The sequence below is a fragment of the Zea mays genome, chromosome 5 (assembly GCF_902167145.1).
Source record: "Zea mays cultivar B73 chromosome 5, Zm-B73-REFERENCE-NAM-5.0, whole genome shotgun sequence".
Taxonomy (NCBI): Eukaryota; Viridiplantae; Streptophyta; class Magnoliopsida; order Poales; family Poaceae; genus Zea; species Zea mays.
Genome location: NC_050100.1, coordinates 53,049,342 through 53,067,550, shown reverse-complemented (window position 1 = coordinate 53,067,550; position 18,209 = coordinate 53,049,342). Strand labels below are relative to the sequence as shown.

At 46.7% G+C, this 18,209-nt stretch overlaps 2 protein-coding genes across 3 annotated transcripts; one reads left to right on the top strand and one right to left on the bottom strand.

The window, feature by feature from the left end:
- The first annotated feature begins 8,823 nt into the window (after positions 1 to 8,823).
- On the top strand, positions 8,824 to 10,668 carry LOC103626352 (cytochrome P450 716A1). Its single transcript, XM_008646758.4, has 2 exons — positions 8,824 to 9,954; positions 10,044 to 10,668. The coding sequence occupies exons 1-2, from the start codon at positions 8,997 to 8,999 to the stop codon at positions 10,535 to 10,537; spliced, it is 1,452 nt and encodes a 483-aa protein (XP_008644980.1). The 5' UTR covers positions 8,824 to 8,996; the 3' UTR covers positions 10,538 to 10,668.
- LOC103626351 (uncharacterized) lies at positions 10,598 to 15,934 on the bottom strand. 2 transcript variants are annotated; one of them, XM_008646753.4, is made up of 12 exons: positions 14,980 to 15,932; positions 14,758 to 14,881; positions 14,202 to 14,291; positions 13,361 to 13,477; positions 13,074 to 13,268; positions 12,796 to 12,987; positions 12,225 to 12,691; positions 11,993 to 12,092; positions 11,794 to 11,853; positions 11,617 to 11,709; positions 11,407 to 11,526; positions 10,598 to 11,123 (listed from the first exon to the last, which is right to left on the bottom strand). In XM_008646753.4, the coding sequence occupies exons 1-12, from the start codon at positions 15,051 to 15,053 to the stop codon at positions 10,809 to 10,811; spliced, it is 1,947 nt and encodes a 648-aa protein (XP_008644975.1). In that variant the 5' UTR covers positions 15,054 to 15,932; the 3' UTR covers positions 10,598 to 10,808. The 2 variants fall into 2 exon arrangements, with proteins under 2 accessions (XP_008644975.1, XP_008644977.1); XM_008646755.3 differs by having other exon boundaries at positions 10,768 to 11,123; positions 11,647 to 11,709; positions 14,980 to 15,934.
- Positions 15,935 to 18,209: the final 2,275 nt, after the last annotated feature.

The following is an 18,209-nucleotide window of genomic DNA, read 5'->3' as shown; positions in this document are numbered from 1 at the left end:
TGTATGCGGGTAGGTCCGCACCAGACTAGGTCTGGACACGTGTCGGTACCATACCCCGCCCGGGTCCTGTTCAAGGCCTGTGTATGTTCCGTCCTGGGACCTTAGGACCCCATTGTGGGTGGCCTAGACTCCATACGGGAGGGTCCAGACCCCGTTCCAGGGGTCCGGCTTGCACACGTGGCGGTCCTGGACCGACCTTGGAGGTCCGGACTGCATATCCAAGGGTCCGGCGCTCTCCCATGGGGGTCCTAACTCACTATTGATGCCTTGGAGTATATCACCTTTTCTGGACACGTGGCGGCTTCGGACCCACCCATGTAGTGGAGTCGGGCGCTGCTGTGGACCCAGAGTAGTCGCCCGAGACTGGGGTGAGCCATGGCCTGGTCTCACACACTGCACCATTACCACGCGACTAAGAGATAGCCGCGTGGGTACTGCGTCTTTATATAGTAGTAAGCGGTACCCTAGTTTCAGGGTACCGACAGTATATAGTAATGGTTTTGTATTCATGGGATATATTTATGACATTTCATCATACATATGTGTCGCACATGTATTCTCTACGTCGAAGCTCTTTTCGGCATCCCCTCAAGACGAAGGTTTTTATTGTCACCGCCAAAGCTTTACTTCCGACACCTTTGGTTCTATGTTGTAACACCCTGAATTTGGGTATAATTTTTTTAATATCTACCAAATTTAGGTGTTACCTCTCTCCTCATCTCTATAGATTTCCTTTTCTTCCCTTTTAATAGAATTTTGTTATTTATTTGGGAGATGTAATATTTCTTTAGTATATTAAAACTTAGGGGAGACATGAAATGTTGCATCATGCTAGTCCTAAACTTTGTTTTTGGTGGATGCACATGTTTGAAATATTCAAATTTGAATTAGTTTTGTTGAATTTGAATTCAAAAGAGAAAACTTAAAAGAAAAGGGAATAGAAATTCACAATAAAAGAAAAACCCAAATCAGCCCAACCGCCCCCTTCCTCAGCCTTTCGACCCATTTGGCCCAGCCTACCCCCTACGCTCGCCCGCGCTCTCCCTCTACCAGGCGGGACCGCCATGTCAGCGCTAGCCAGGCCGCGCTTGCGCACCCGTTGCCCCCTCTCTTCCTCTACCCATGGGTCTCGCCTGTCGGTGTCGATCCCCTCACTCGCGAGCGCCCTCTCCCATTTTCTCTCTCTGTCTGGTGGGTCCGCCCTATCAGCGCTGCCTGCTCATTCGCGCGCTCCCTCCCGCTGACCCGTGGGCCTCGCCTGTCAGTCTCGTCCCCCCAATCGTCCGCGCACACGACTCGGCGCACTCCGTGGACTCTGCGCCCACGCCGCACGACAAGGCTGCAACCGCCCATCCTGGCCATTTCTAGTGGCCCGCAACCCCACTCACTCCCCCCTCCCTCAGTCGCACCCCCTACAGACCTCCCGCACTCACCTAACACCATGCATACTAGAGAAACGCTGCCGCTATCCACCGTGTCCGCGCACCCGTTCTGCCGCCACCTATGAGGTCTCGCCATGCCTGTTGCCTCTGTGAGTTCTGCCTTGACATCCGCAACTCGAGACGCGCCTCAACTTATCCTCTCCCCCTTTGGTTCTCTCTGCCCACGCTCATCGGGCCTTCATCGTGTAGCCGGAGTGCCGCCGCCGTCGACCCGAGGCCTCGCCGTGTCCCTGCCGCCGTCAAGGGTCCCAAAGTCCTCTCTTGAGGTAACCAACCTTCCCCTGCCCCCTAATTTCTCCTTTCCTGCCCTCAGGTGTGCGCAATTGCTCGCTGGAGCAAGGTTGCGCCGCCGCCGAGCCATCCCACCGTGGGCAGCAACCTTCCGGGGCCTCTGCTTGTCGCCATACCCACGCCCATGTTCGCCACGTTCCTCCGAACCTCCCTGAACCCTTCCCGGCGCCTCGAGGCCCCCAGTGCACCCTCTTCTTCGACAAGCCTCCACCTTGGGCACGAACGACGCCACCACTAGCGGCCAGGGAGCCCTACCCGAGCTACCCGTTAGATCTTAGGTGTTTGCCTGAGATTGAGAGGCCCAGGTTTAATTAGATCAAAACTAATCCCAACCGCCCGCTCGGGATCCGGGCGCTCGGATTTTTCCCTCATCTGCTGTTTTGTAAAAGAAACCCTCGGTTCCCTAGAATTAGAACCTGGCCCACTTGTCAGCCACGCCCGCCCGCCCGCACCCGTGCGCCTGCCCGTCGGTCTAATCTCGACCGTTGATCCGAGATCCAACGACCGAGGGAGCCCGATACCCTTTCGATTGTTTGTTTTGTAAAAGAAACCCTCGGTTGCCTAGAATTAGAACCCACAGTCCAGTTTTCTTGCGCCTGGGTCCCTGTTTTTTTGCAGAGAGACCCCTTGACTTTATTTTAATCGCATAAATGGGTTTAATTTAGGGTTTTTGAATTCCAAAACTTGTAAATTTCATAACTTTTGCTTATGAACTCCAAATTGGATGGTTCAAATTGCAAAATGTTCATTATGTTATTCTCTATCTGTTTAAAATATGTTCATTTAATGTTTTCATGTCTCAATTTTATGGTTAGTCTCTAGGTTAATTTAAAGTGATAGAATATTTATTAAAGGGTAAAATAAAAGGTAAAGCCTGAATGAATGAACAAATGCTTAACTTTGTAAACTTAATTTCATTTAATGTAATCCCATCCCTGGAATAACTTTGTTTAAGTAAGCAATTTACTGAGATACACTTAGTTAGAGAACAGTAGACCCTTAAACATAGTGATCTACCCTAGAACCTAGAGTTCACTTGTGTGCCTGTACCTTTCTATTAAACATGTGTTTGCTCTGTTGCATATGTTTGGTGTACTGTTCTTTGCTATTCCCCAAGTGTATTGAATGAGTGATTGCTTTGTGTAGACAACGAGCAGTTCATGGTTCCTGAGTGTGTTGCAGGAGACTTCCCTGAGCAGCAACCTGGTGAAGGCAAGTGTCCTTTGACCTATTATGTCCTACTTACTTTATAATTCACTGTCCCACATACCATGATCAACCTAAGGATTGACTAGTGTTCTGTTTTTCCTATCCTTGTTTACCCTTTGGGAATTGGTTACTATGATTAGTATTATGCTACTGCTTTACTTTAATCAATGAACATGATGATAACATTTATAATATGCTGATGTTATCTTTATTTATGATGATGAACATGTGATACTTTAGGGAACTCGGAATGTTTTGCGAGTACCTCTCCGTAAGGACGTGTTCGTTGGATGACCACCTGGAAAAACAGTACAATCATGAGGGTGGAATAGGACGCCCTTAGCTGATTAACTGGATAAATCTAGGGGTGTAATTGGCTTCGTCATTGTGTCGTCAATGGGGGTCGGGGCATAGTGCTTGCTCTGCTAAGGGTGGGTGCCAAGGTTCATTCAATTTGGTTTTGTTAGTAACCCACCTTAGGGAGGAGTACTATGTTTGTATGACTGGCGAAACCTAACGGGCAGCTACATACTAGGGGAATATTTGTAATGGCTACGTAGTGAAACCTTGATGACTCACCTTAGTAGTGTTTGAGGGTTTGATCGACCCGAGGCAAAAATGGATCACAACTCGTGGGTAAAGTGTGCAACCTTTGCAGAGTGTTAGAAACTAGTATATCAGTCGTGCTCACAGTTATGAGCAGCCTTGGGAGCTCCTTTGATGAGAGTTACTCTGGTCACTTCTTTTATGATGATGCTTAATGATGATGACTATCTTTATGGTATTTGGTATTTCCTCTTGGAGGGAGTGTCATTTGGGTAATAACTTGGGATTATTGATAAAACTTGGCTTTCTACTAGTAATAAATACCTGACCAACTAAAAGCAACTGCTTTAAGCTTAACCCCACATACAACTAGTCCACTTTAGCCAAACGAGATATTTGCTGAGTATGTTGATGTGTACTCACCCTTGCTTAAAAACACCAAACCCCAGGTTGTCCCCATTTCAACTCGTGCTTAAGAGAAGATGAAGGCAACATGGAGGACTTTCAGGAGTTTTAGGACTTTGACGAGTTCTAGATTAGATTAGTGGTGAACCCCTAGTCAGTTGCCTGTGAAGGCCTTATCGTACTATGTTTCGTTCAGAACTTTGGTGATGGTTTAACTTAATGACACTGTGGATGTCTTGGACATCGTAATGTAATGAAGTACTTATTTCCACTATTATTTTGAGCAATGTGTGATGATTTCCAATTATGTAATCGCTGCGTATGTGAGTTTCTGATCCTGCCATGTACATGATTTGCATTCGATTTGCCTTCTAAAACCGGGTGTGACATATGCCCTTCCAATTTGCCTATGAGTATGGATTCGATGAATAGAGGTCGAAGTCTTTTGGATCATTTCAATCTCCTTGACATAAAACACCATCTAGACATTTATTTTGTTACTTTGGACCTTTGACCAGAGACCTCTCTAATAGTAGCCCCTCAAGGAATTAGTTTGTTTCATAATGAGCTCAAACTGTAAATCTAGTTTCAAAGAGCTTCAAGCCTAAGGTCTAAAAACACCCATTGAGTTTGTTATTAAAAATGTAGAATGGAACTACAAATGAAAATGTATTTGTTTTTTTAGGGAATGGCAGCAAGTGCTTTTTGCACTTGATCCTCGATTGGCGAGTCGATCTTGCTTTATAAAGAGGTGGGAGATGCTGAGTTTCACACGACATTCCTCACATGTGCCTACAAGTTGGTACCAACAAACTCATGTTCATATTTTCATTCTTTAAGTTTTAATAGTTTAACCTCTTGCCTTTGCGAGCAAATTCAACCTAAAGATTATAAATCTAAAGTCCCAACATCCTTCCTAGGATTGGACAAAATACTCGTGACAGGTCCCTAGGAATGAGGTACCCAAAGTAGACCTATAACTTGTGGCGGCCCATTTGGGCAAGAAGACACTAGAGTAACATCGACCAACTCTGTGAGGCAAAAAAGGTTGACCAACTCCTGCTGAGCAATTCTGCGAGGCAGACAAAGGCCGACCAACTGTCGCTAAACAATTCTGTGAGGCGAACAAACCAACCAACTCTCATTGAGCAACTCTGCGAGGCAGAAAAGTGAAGACCTGCAAAGGGGGGCAGTACACTTGTGGACCCTAGCTCCATGACCCTCGACATGTGCTCCTCACACCACCCCTTGCCCCTTTTGGGTAAGGTAGTACCTCACTAGCTTTTCTAATTACTTAGCCAAGGGCGTCCCATACCACCCTTATGGTAGCACTGTTTTCTTGGATGGTCGCTCCATGTTCTAATTAACAAAATGATCTTATCATGAACAATAAAGAATCCATTGACAATAATAGAGCAAGATCATAATTCATAAGTAGCATTAATCCTAAAACCAGGTAGAGCAATAGCCAAACTACCCAATAATTCATTTATATCAAAGGTGTAGGGTGAACAAAACTAGGTAACCTATTCGGGCCCATTAATTGAACCTAAGCATGCCACGGTGATTATCAAGATCATTATTAGGGTAAAGGAAGTGATCAAGAACACAACTTGTCTTATACTTGCAATAACATTGTTGTCTAGATGCTTCCCCAAAAGTTGGGCTTCGGGTTCCTCGTCACCTCGCTTCTATGTGCAGCAATACATATAGACATACATGTAATAGGTAAAAATAACATTACACCAAATATGAAAACAGACCACACAATAATATTCTACGTGTCGCTACGAGATCGAAGGTTTGAGAACCACTAAAATCGAAGTTAAAATTTTCTAAGTTCTCGAGTTTTTTAAGTTCTCGAGTTTTTTCTAAGTTCTCGAGTTTTTTAATGTTAGAAATCCTTTTTCCATAATTAAATCCATATCCTAAATATTGAACGGTGGGCACTGTTTTATAAAATTTTAGGGTCCAATTTGAAAGAAAAGAACTAATCCATAAAACTGAGGATCTCTTTAGCTAATTTACAACGGCAAAGGGGTATCGTGGGATATAAGTGGTATGGTCTAGATTACATCCTATTCTTCCCGATTCGGATACGGTATGCGGCGTGCTCCGTTGGATTCGTGATCAACGGTCGAGGATACAACATGCCATGAATCTAGCCGGAACCACCCATCGACCGATCAGCGGCTCTGCTTCGACGGAACGAACGGGTATACCAGATTCAATTGCAGTTGTTGTCTTGGATCTAACGGTCGATAGTGCTTCTTCTCCCTACCGCTCTCATCCGCAGCGATGGCGACAAGCACACACAACGGTCTTCGCTGGCGAGCAGTGCTCTGGACCTCCTCGGGTTCATTTTGGTTGCGAATAAGTATAGAACAGAGCGGGCAACGTTGAAAACTTATGGGCTGTTTGGTTGGGTTGATGGAGTGGTAACGGTAATGGCAATGGTTGCCGGCGCTAGCTGCTGCGTTTGATTCATTAGCGCCATTTGTTTGGTTGGATTAACCGCGGAGGCAATTCGTGAGGGATTGGATAAAGGCAGAAGCGAAACATATGGGAACTCATTCTGCAGTGATTCATCACGGAGTGGACCAACCAAACACAAAGCAACGCAATATATTCGCGTTGTAAGCTGATACTGGCCGGGACAAAAAGACCAAACCAAACAGCACTTAATGGGACATGCCTTACCGGCGATCACGCAACGTTGAGCGGTGGAGTGCAGATCCGTGGTGGAGTTCCACGCCAGCGAGGAATCCAGACCATTTCGACCACCAACCGAGCCTAGAGAAGTTACGAGCATCTCTATGGAAACCCAATCAACGAAGCTACACGACCCATCACCAAAGGTGCAGCGACGACGCAACATCGGTTTGCCGGCGGCGGGGTCTCGGTGGTAATGGTGGCTGGCGCCTTCTGAGTTGGTCATGCGCCCACCGGCTTGATGGATCGAGTAGTCACCAGGGCGTCGGGGGGTCGGTATATATATAATATAGGCAGCGTGGAGAGGATAACGGACCCCGTCGAGAAACTCGACCGGATTTTTGGTTCGTAACAGCTCCGTGGAGGAGAGCTAGCGCGAGAGGATAGGGACGGTCTTGCTGAGGCGGTACCACACGCGAGCGGCGGGGCTCTTCTGACAGGTCGACCCCAGGCGCAACGACTTAACACGTGAGGAGGGGTATCCGGCTAACACATGAGGCCCCCGCGTCAGCCACAGGCGGCTAGACGTGCTCCCACGAAGCTAGACCGTCTGTGCGGTAGGGAAAATGGACCGAGAAGGGAGAACTCGGCCCAAGCGCGGGTAGGCTTTCTTTTCCTTTTTTTTATTTTCCGCTTTCTATTTTAATTTGCAAATTTCAAATTCAAATCAGAGTTTGAGGCTCAAATTGAAATATGCACAATCATAAAAACTCCAGCATGCAAATGAAAGTTTTATTATATATATTAATTATTTATTTAAACAAATGCTCAAAAATACACAACACATACACTATTAATAAATCATTATTTTAAATTTGTAGTCAACTAAGGTTTCATTCAATGATTCAATATTTACCTATTTGTTTTAGTTTTAGGGAAATATATTATATAATCTCTATCAAGATTTACTTTAATACATAAAGAATATTTTGTATAGTCCTCAAAGAGGATAATCTATTCTAATAAACCAAAACTCTTTCTATTACCTATTTGGCTATTTCTTGAAACTCACTAACTGAATTTTCTGTTTCTATTTTATTTTTTTAACATTATTATTTATTTTAGAAAGGTTGAATTCTAAAGTATAATTATTCATTAGAAATACTTTACTTTGATTTCTTTTATTAATCTCAAATTTAGGATTTTTAGGTGTTACAAAAGGTTGGCCATGTTGCAGTAAAGTGGGTCTGGCTTGGTAACATGTTGTGGGCCTAGCCACAACATCGAGGCCCGTGAAAGCTTGCCAGGGCGGGTTTGCCTAAATTCCAAACCGATTTATTTTAAAATCAATTTTTGACATGGGAAATTGGAAAACATATTTTTGGAGTAGTTTACTACTGGAATAAGATAACCATCTCTCTATATTGCAAGGATCATGACCAATTAAGGTATCTAATGTCCCCAATTGAACAAAAAAATCTACTGCCTCTCTTTTGCCCTTCTAACGAGCTGAGCTCTACATTGTTGTTCAGTGTTCGATGAACATACTATAAACGATGACGCTTTAGGCATGTTGACTGACCTAGGACAACCCAATGATATCCTTGCCCTGATAGGTTCTTCCATGTTTACTAGTTTGCTCGAAAACATAGTTCTTGGTCACATAAGCGTGATTGATTATGGTTTGATGATTTCCTCATAAATATATTTGTTCTACGTTTTGTAAGGTCTGTTCGTTTTTATCTCAATCCATGTGGATTGGAGGAGAATGGATGAGTTTAAATCCATAGCAAGTTAAAATATTTTTTTTCTCAAATCACATCCAATCCATGTGGCGTAGTAACAACCGAACAAGGACTAAATGTGTATTTAGCCGTGTTCTCCCATCCGTAATAACTTGACGATCTAACTCTAGCTCATGTATGATCTAATCTAATCCATAATGACTTGACGAACTAACTTTAGCTCATGTATGATCTAATTAGTCGTCAACATAATTTTTAGAGTGTATTTGATTTCTAGAGACTAATTTTTAGTTCTAATTTATTCTATTTTAGTTTCTAAATTATTAAACATAGAACTAACACTCTATTTCAGTTTTTATATTTAACAATTTAGAGAATAAATAGAATAAAATAAAAAGACTAAAAATTAGTCCCTTAATACCGAGAAGTATTTATCTGTGTTTAGGTTTCAACAGGCAACAACCTAGTAAAAGGAACGCTGCGCTGTTTCATCGTCATGTATTCTTTTTTATGATTATGTTGTCATCATATGCTGACTAATGACTAATCATCTTGTCCCTACTCCAATGGCATCCACCTTTCAACCAAAAGGCATTACATCACCTCAAAAGAATTGTACGCTACTCCAGTAATATTTTCATGTGGAGTAGGAACCTAACAAGGAAGTGCTACTGCAAAGTGAAAGCTCTTGGGTTGGTCGGAAGCAATGGATGCTGCTCCGGCGACATCGGCGGTTGCAGTTGCAGTTGCCGTCATCTTCGCGGTTGTAGCATCGCTCCCAGTACTGCTCCGCCTCCTCTATGCCAGTGCCGGCGGCAAGACGAATCCGAAGGCACCCCTGCCTCCCGGCTCATTCGGTCTGCCTTTCATCGGGCAGACGCTCAGCCTGGTCCGCGCCCTCCGCGCCAACACCGCCGACGACTGGCTCCGGCGGTGGTTAGCCATGTACGGGCCTGTGTCGCGGTTGCGCCTCTTCGGCTGCCCGACGGCCTTCCTCGTTGGCACCTCTGCCAACAAGTTCATCTTCGCCAGCGCCGCGGTGACCGCCAAGACCCCCGAGTCCTTCGCTCGGATGGTCGGCCGCCGGACGATCAGGGATGTGGTCGGCGACGAGCACCGCCGCGTCAGGGCCATGATGATGCAGTTCCTCAGAGTGGACGCCGTCAAGAGGCACGTCGCCAGCATGGACGGCGAGGTCCGGCGCCACCTCGACGCGGAGTGGCGCGGCCGTGGCACCGTGGCCGTGATGCCGTCCATGAAGTCACTCACCTTCGACGTCATGTGCACCGCCATCTTCGGCCTCGGGACGGGTGCCGTCCGCCGGGATCTTTGGACTGAGTTCCAGGAGCTGGTGAGGGGCATCTGGGCGGTCCCGGTCAACCTGCCCTTCACCGCATACAGCCGGTGCCTCGCCGCGAGCCAGCGTGGGCGCCGCGCCGTCGCCGGGGTCATCCAGGAGAGGAGGGCCAAGCTGGAGCGTGGGGAGAGCTCGCTGGCCAGCGACGTTGTCACCCTTATGCTCACGGAGGGCCTGCCCGACGAGGAGATCATCGACAACGTCATGTTTCTCATGGTCGCCGCACACGACACCACCGCCGCCCTCCTCACCTTCCTCATCCGGCAGCTCGACGCCGACAAGGAAGCTTACGACAGAGTTGTCCAGGGTAATTAGCTTCGTCATAGCTAGCTCCAGCATACACGCTGACGCTGATGGGTTGTTCTAATCCATGAACGATGGAATGAATTCGATCAGAGCAAGAAGAGATTGCGCGGAGCAAGGTGGCCGGGGAGGCTCTGTCGTGGGAGGACCTCGGCAGGATGCGGTACACCTGGTTGGCGGCGATGGAGACGCTGCGGATGGTGCCTCCGGTGTTCACCATGACGAGGAAGACGGTGGACGACGTCGAGTACGGAGGCTACCTCATACCCAAGGGCTGGCAGGTGATCCACGCGGCCAACATGACGCACTGGGACCCGGCCATCTTCCCGGAGCCCGGCAGGTTCGACCCAGCTCGGTTCGAGAACCCGTCGGCGGTGCCACCCTTCGCCTTCGTGCCGTTCGGTGGCGGCGCGCGCGTCTGCCCCGGGAACGAGTTCGCCAGGGTGGAGACGCTGGTGACCGTGCACCACATCGTGACGCGCTTCAGGTGGAAGCTCGCCGCCGGCTGCGACCGCAGCTTCTCCAGGTTCCCGCTGCCGTACCCGTCTCAGGGACTCCTCATCGACATCGAGCCTATTCAGAAATGAATGATTTGCTTTCTCGATTGCATTTCGTCCAGTTCGCCTTGTAAAATCAATATGCCAATATGAACCATCTGCGAATCTACAGTTATATTTTGGGTTTGCTCGACGTACAAAAGTTAACTGAATTTTATATACAGAGAAGAATCCTAGTGACCCCCACACCCCCCAAAAAAATTACAAAATGTACAGCATGGCTAATTCCACACCCCCCCCCCCCCCCCCCCCCCCCCCCCGCCCACTCTTGGCTTTGTGCACATTGAGCAATGCAGTTCTGTCATCTACTGTTGTCGAACAAGAACAGGTACCGGAATCTTGAATCGAATGGGATGACGCTGAAACTGCGCACTCCAAGAAGGCGCTGTGTATGTGACGACGATGTATCTTGGACTGCAGCGAGTTGGTCTAGTGTTAGATGACGGCAGATCCAGTCGGCAAGCAGAGAGTCCTCCACAATGCCCTTGGCATAGCTCTGCAGTAACTTGGGGACCATAAGCTCCCCCTTGTCATTGACACCAACAGATGCTCGGATGTAGTCTCTCATTGATTCTTGTAGCTCGGCTCGAACATTTTCAGCAGAGAAAATCCTTACCTGGGTGGTAGGAAGTCATCATTTCCCAAATATTAATAAAAAAACATGGTTTAAGTATTATGGCAGCTTTACTGTGCACACTGGAAACAAATTTTATTGTTTCACAAACTTTATGAAAAAAAGGTCTTTAGATCCACGCTCAGTTATTCTAAACCATGTAGTACTAGCTGCTGAGAATTTTTCTATCTCCAGCAACTACATGAAAGCACCCCAAGAATTATCTACCTATAGGCCATAGCTTTAGTTTCTGTAACAGAGTTCCATTTTTTACTCAATCACTTACCGCAGGCGAAGAGAACATCCCACAACAGAGTGCAAAGAGCACACGAGGCTCAGTACCATCGATTGAATATTTCTTGAGATTCTCTGATGTTTTAAATTTGTGAAGGGCCAGCATCAAGGACTGAAAAGGAGAGAGGAAAAAAATAAGATGCAGTTTTAACTTGTATGATGCATAGGGGAACTTGAAAAATGAGGAACAAAAGAGTTATACGAGTTGTGGCCGGTGCACTGGAGTCTTCACCTTCAGAATCACAAACTCTATTTCAGCTGCACTGACAGGCTGCCCACAGATCGTGTAACAGGCCTGCAACATCATCTCTAGTTCGTAAAATTACAGTGTATTGAAATTTCTGCCAGAATTATAAATCAAAAAGACATTTAGCCATACCTTTTGCATTAGCGCGAAAAGCTTAATGTCGTTTTCAGGGACACCGTATGCCAAATAGGCCTAATAAAGTTCCAGTAAACACGCATGGTGTTCAGGGTGCATATTATGTTGACAACAATGATTGAAAGAAAGCATCAAGTTCTATCTCTAAACAAGTACTTAGTGACATTCTTAAAAAAAGGTGATAGATCGTACTTACATGCATGATTAATGCATTGTAAAGGTTAATCCAAAATGCTAACCGTTCATCACAGTTCATACAAGAAGTGTCAACCTTTGATAGTTGCTCCACAAGAAACCTGCAAAAAGAAAAGGGGAGAAATAGTTATTACCGCTTACAAGTAAACTGTAGTGCTTTTTAGTTGTAAAATTTTCAGCATGCAATATGTTAATTGTAATCAATAGCTGAAGGCAAGTGTTTAACTCGAAACCTGAACTTTCTCAGAGCTCCAGATGCATATTCAAGTTGTTCATTGCCAATATACATCCAAGACACTTCAGCTACTGAACTATAGCTGCCAATGTCTCTCTGTGCTTCCTTTCCATTAACATTGTACGGGTCAAAGTTACCATCATCGTGGTTCAGGTACATTGAAGGACTGGGCTGCACTGAGGCTATTACAGATGAATCCGACAAAGTAGTCAATGTTGAACCAGATAGATGCTCTGCTGATGAAGATGAATTAGAAAAAGGCTCCTCTGGTGACATCTTGGAAGATGTAGATAAATTAAGGAATATATCTTTCATGGAGAGCACCATCTCTTCAGAGAGCTGATTTGGATTATTCCACAGATTTTCACTCATGTTGCCTTTCTTCAAATTGGGCAGGTTAAATGGTAACATATCTATCTTCTGATCTTCTTCGCCTTCTTTTTCCATAGAGCATGCCTCTTGCATCTGCAGGGATACAGTTAGAGTTTTGTTAACCGAAAACGTAATTTTTATAAGTCCCAAGATGTGTACTTGAAACTGAGAAATTTGAATGCAGCCCAGAGTAGGACCTCTTCATCTCGGTGTACAAACAGCCCAGTTGAAGAAATATCTTGGTGCTTTTCTAGCAGCATATTTAGAGATACACGTTCTCTACCTTTAACGTATTTTTCATCATCCTGTTGATCTTCAGGTTCAGTTGAAAAATCTTCTTGGACTGAGTGATAATCTCTGAATATCAATTCTCTTAACATTTGTTCAGGCTTAGAAAATTGACAAAGAAACAATCACTAATTTCACATTAAAAAGGGTAACTTTAAAGAGATATTAGACTTTGAAGATAACTTACTTCTTCCCATGTACAATTGCAAGCTGTGGAGGGTTGACAATCTGATCTTGTAGGTAGCAAGTATCCTGGCTTATTTTCCGCAAGAAACCTTTCATTCCTTGCATGGTATAATTGGTAATGCAGGTGATTTAGATCCTCTTCAAGCTTTGTGATAGCGATTTCCAAAGAGGATATGCTAATTAATAGCTCATGCGCCTTTAAAAGGGACAGGATATCATAAGATTGTTGGGTCCATGACGAGCGTCACAAACATATGAATACATTATTGCTCTATCTAAAGCGTGCACCTTATCTGGAAGCTTTATAGACGACTTAAGTATCAGCGCCGCATTATATGTAATGGCATCTGCCAACGCCAGATGTAAATCAATCTCTTCTTGCAGTTGCCTTTGCAGTTTCTTGACCTGTACAAGTATGTCAAGACCAGAGCATTACACACACTTAGGCCATGTTTGAAAATGTAGTATTTTTGCAGTTTTGAAAAAATACTATGGTATTTGATGATACTATAGTATTGGAACTCAAAAGATGTTTGGTTTGTACAGACAAAACACAGTTTTAAATACCATAGTTTACCTAAAACCGTAGTATTTTTAGAGTTTTGGAAACTCCACTAAGGACCTCAATTTTCTTCTCTTTTCTCTGCATATATTTTGTTTTTTCAATGGAACCAAACAGATCTCGGTTCTGAGCATACTGTGGTTTTACTGTGGTAAAGTAATAACATATTATTTGTGTCATGGACAATTATAAACTATGGTATCTCAAAACTACAGTATTTCAAAACTGCATTTCCAAATAGACCATTAGTACACAATCACAATAGGCAATATTTGCGTTTTGTTCTGTTTGCAAAAAAAAAAAATCCTCCTACTCACATAATTTTAACGAACTTCATTTATCCAGAGAACAAAATTTAGATTCTGGGTTTCATCAGAGCACCCCTCTCATCAGCAATTTTCAATGGAACACTGAATTATGCTCACCGCGCACCAGTATTAGGTAGTTTTCATTCAAAAGGAAAGGGCCCATCACAACTCCAAACAAAGCTGAATTCTTTCAACTGAAGACATCATGCTACAGAATTCAACAACTGTAGAGCTAAGAAACCAAGGAAAACACACTCACTTCCTGCTCGAGCTGGGACCTGTACCGCTGCATGATGCACCTTCGTGCCCCTTCCCTCTTGGCAGTGGCACTACCAATGCTGGTATCATCCTACGGAGAAAAACACAAACAGCAGACCAGTACCGCCATCAGACTTCACAGGTCGCCTGAAACAGTTTGGGCACCAATTGCAAGAAACGAGCCATCCATCGGACGATACATCCGAGGCAGGACAGTGACAACTCCACAAGTACTAGTACAGTGAAGAACTAGCACAAGGGAAAGTGACGATTCATCTGGGCCCCCTCGAACACGGAACGCGAAGCAGAGACAGCTCGTCTGGAGGAGTGCAGCTGATGCTACCCTGCCCGATGAAGGACAGGATGCACAAGATAACATCGCGGATTCTTGCCAATGTTTTTGAGCGCAACGACAACAACAAAAGAAAGTCCTCGAACGATGAACCCCAGTTGCACAGAAATTGCGCGGGTACTGAGAGATGGCAGAAGCGCGAGCGCAGGCGAAGGCTCAGGAAAGAGAGAGAGAGGCTTTGATCGTAAGGGAAGCGAGAGCCAACCCCGGAGCAGCTAGCCGACGCCGACGACGCGTCGCCGGTCCTCGGGTCCGCCAAGGCGCCGGGTCTCCTCCGGCCGCCGCCGCCGCCGGCCATCCTCCGCACCGCCCTCTGGATCGACCCGCCCCTGCAGACGCGCAGACGAAAGGAGAGCCCAATTTTGAGCACACCCCATTACCCTACGAAACACACTTGCAAGTTTGACAGAGAGGGTGGGAGACTGACAGGGTCACGGAGTGCATCTTGTCGGACGCCGCGGCAGCGGCCACGAGCGCGTCCTCCGCGCGCACGCACAGCATCCAATCCACGGTCGCCTCCAATTCTTTACACTTTACTCACCTCCTCTCGGCTCCCGCAGCCCCGCGCCCGCGAAGTACACCTCCGGGAGTAAAACTAACCGTCGCAGCCGATCGAGCAGAGCCGCGACAGGGCAAACGACAAGGCGGCCGCCGCCGCCGCAGCCGCGACGCAAATATGTGGACGCCGCAGGCACAGCCCGTGGGCTGTGGGCAGGCAGGGCGGCCACTGCGCTGCGAGTGGACGGACGGACACGGAGCCGACTCGGCTGCGCCGCAACGGCAACTATCTCAGGCTCTCAGCAGCAGCTCGTGATGACGAGCGAGAAGTGTGGCTACGATGATGATGGCTGCCATGACTAGCTCCACTCCACCCGGAGCTAGCTAGTAGTAGGCGACGGATGGATGGGCCAGTCAGGGTCAGACCCACACCATTGACGCCACACCTGACACCTGCCGAGACCTGGCGAACCGCAGGAGGGGACGGCGTGCGGGGCAGGGGATGGTAGGGTGCGCGGCGTCAAAAAGCGCAGCGGAGTGGTGGTAGCTAGCTGCTAGCCCAGGCTGGTCGGTTCTCTCTTGCTCGCGCGTGAAGAGGGACTAGTAGGGAGTGAAGAGGGCGAGGGCGGAGTTGGTGAGCCAGCGGAAGCAGACTAGCAGAGGGGGTCAGGACGAGAGGACGGACGACGCCGTGCCTTTTTCGCGCTGGAAAAGAGATGCCGCGCGCGGCATGCATCTGCGTGATGAGACTTTCCCCTGCTCGCCCTTTTCAGTAACCGCCCGCCATGGATTTTTGTTTGCTGAGCAGAGCTGCCGCCTGCGGATCGTCGTCAGGAGGATAATGTTGGAGCTGGAGGTGAGGTGAGGTGGTGACTGGTGAGGTACGAGCAGATCATTAATAAATCAGCTCCACGGACCACGGTGTCGGCAGCACGCAGCAGGATCGGGATCTCCGCCGAGAGCGTGGAGGTGGAGCTGGAGCGGAGCGCGCTTTCGCCTGCGTCTTCTCTTCTTCCGCATCAAAAGATGAGCCGTTCGCTATTGAGAACCCATTAGGTACGGTTTAAGCATTCGAAGTAAACCTTGCAAACCAACGTATTCGTTTGTTATTGAGAACTGATGAGGTGACGTGGAAAAAAGATAAATGAAGAGAGAAGAAAAAACGAGTTGCTCACCAGTTTGTGAGATAAAGTGAGATAAAGAGGTGAACTCATTATTAAATGTACAATTTACTATAGTATATCGTTAGAGAGTTATTATATAAATAGACTTTTAATTAGTTATTATATAAATAGGCTTTTAATTAGGTACAAGTGGTGGTGATAGGGCAACATCATGAAACACGCTATAGACTTTACTATTAAATTTGCTCTCGTGTCATGCCCCACTGTTACAGTGCTATTCTGTTCACCTCCATAAACCCAAACTTGGTTTTCCCACTACTGGAATCCGAGGCTTTACCGAGTGTCGGCCTCAGATTCGGTAAAGTTAGGCTCTCAGCAACGAGCCTCTTTACCGAGTGCTGGACACTCGGCACAGGACCCCACTCGGCAACGACACGTTTGCCGAGTGTCAAACACTCGGCAAAGGTGGCGCTCGGTAAAGGGCCGTTAGACGGTCGTCCTAAAGCTGACGGCCGTCAGTTTTGCCGAGAGCTGAGGATTGGCCGAGTGCCATGGCAGAAGACACTCGGCAAAATTAGCCTCTTTGTCGAGTGCCAAGGAAGACACTCGGCAAAGGATTCGTTACCGTCACTTGGCGCCGTGACGGCGACTTTTCTTTGCCGAGTTTGCCGAGTGCCCGACAAAAAGTACTCGGCAAAGAGGCCGTTGTCGATGTACAGTTCGCCGAGCGTTTTTTGCCGCGTGTTACACTCGGTAAAGACTTTGCCGAATGTTTTTTAGGCTTTGCCGAGTGCTTCAAGCACTCGGCAAAGCGGTCGACTCCGGTAGTGCCCATAGCTACTAACCTACATCTCATGACCGTTTACAGCGTTTGACACTACCGTTCATATTATTTTTTACGCGACTTTACTCGTATAGTCACCGGTCACTCGTTCGATATGAACGGCACCTGCAAAAGTATGTTTGGATTTTAGCAGAGACAAGCGCCATGAACTTTTTGGGTGTCATGCTGTCCGCAGCCGCGACTGTAAACATCAACTGTAAATTTTTACAGCTCTCATCCACGCTGCAGCGGTGGACTGCATTTTTACAGCTCTTCACAGCTAGCGCACCTTATGAGGTGGACTGAATAATCTCTTTCCTCTTCCTATTGGCTGCAGTTGAGTGTGAATAGAGATGGCCAAACGGGCCGCTCGGTCCGGCCCGGTGAAGTCCAGCCCGTTTTGGGCTCGACCCGCCAGACACAGTTAGAAAACCGGGTCGTGCCGTCTAAACCCGCAGGCTTGATTTTCTGTTCGAGCTCGGCCTGGGGTTTAGCATGAAAAAAGCGGGCCAAAAGACGGGCTAAGCGGGCCGGCAAGCATATTTTAGTGAAAAAGCGGGTTTAACAGGCTTAGAGGTAAACGGGTCGTGCCGGGCTAGCCTACCGTGCCTAATTTTCTGTTCGAGTTCGGCCCGCTTATTCGTGCCGGGCCGGCCCGGGCCCGCATAGAACCAGGCCGTGCGGGCTCGAACCAGACCCAAACAGCGGGCCTCGTGCCGGGCTCACGGGCCTCGTGTTTATTGGCCATCTATAAGTGTGAAGAGGAAAGAGCTGAAAATAAATAATATAATATATGATAGTTGGTGTAGGGTAGATACTTAGAATGAATATGACCACAGAATATTATAGAATATGGTAGAGAATCTCGCTGATCAGAATGAAATATTTCTTTTATAATATAAATTTAGGGTTCTATGAGTGTGGATAGCCTCAAATCAATCGTCCAGTTTCTGCCAAAACGCTGGTAGAAAAAAAGAAAGGCTAATTTGAACAGGTAGCAGTAGGATGTAGGGGGTGTTTGAATGCGCTAGAGCTAATGATTAGCTAGCTAATAAGTTGCTAACAAAAATAGTTGGATAACTATTAACTGCTAACTATTAGTTTGGTGGCAACGACTGCTGTGCAAGCAGTCTTTCTGTACAAGCGTGCAAGTAAACCATCTGATCCGTTAGATCGTGATCCAACCGTAGGTCACATTTAACACTTAAACCC

What these genes read in the sequence shown, in the direction of transcription:
- LOC103626352 (XM_008646758.4), top strand. Translation starts at nt 8,997, where the DNA reads ATGGATGCTGCTCCGGCGACATCGGCGGTTGCAGTTGCAGTTGCCGTC. An exon ending in TTACGACAGAGTTGTCCAGG is followed by an intron (nt 9,955 to 10,043) that starts GTAATTAGCTTC and finishes GAATTCGATCAG; the next exon opens with AGCAAGAAGAGATTGCGCGG.
- LOC103626351 (XM_008646753.4), bottom strand. Translation starts at nt 15,053, where the DNA reads ATGCTGTGCGTGCGCGCGGAGGACGCGCTCGTGGCCGCTGCCGCGGCG. An exon ending in TTGTACACCGAGATGAAGAG is followed by an intron (nt 12,692 to 12,795) that starts GTCCTACTCTGG and finishes GTATCCCTGCAG; the next exon opens with ATGCAAGAGGCATGCTCTAT. An exon ending in GGATGTTCTCTTCGCCTGCG is followed by an intron (nt 11,124 to 11,406) that starts GTAAGTGATTGA and finishes CCTACCACCCAG; the next exon opens with GTAAGGATTTTCTCTGCTGA.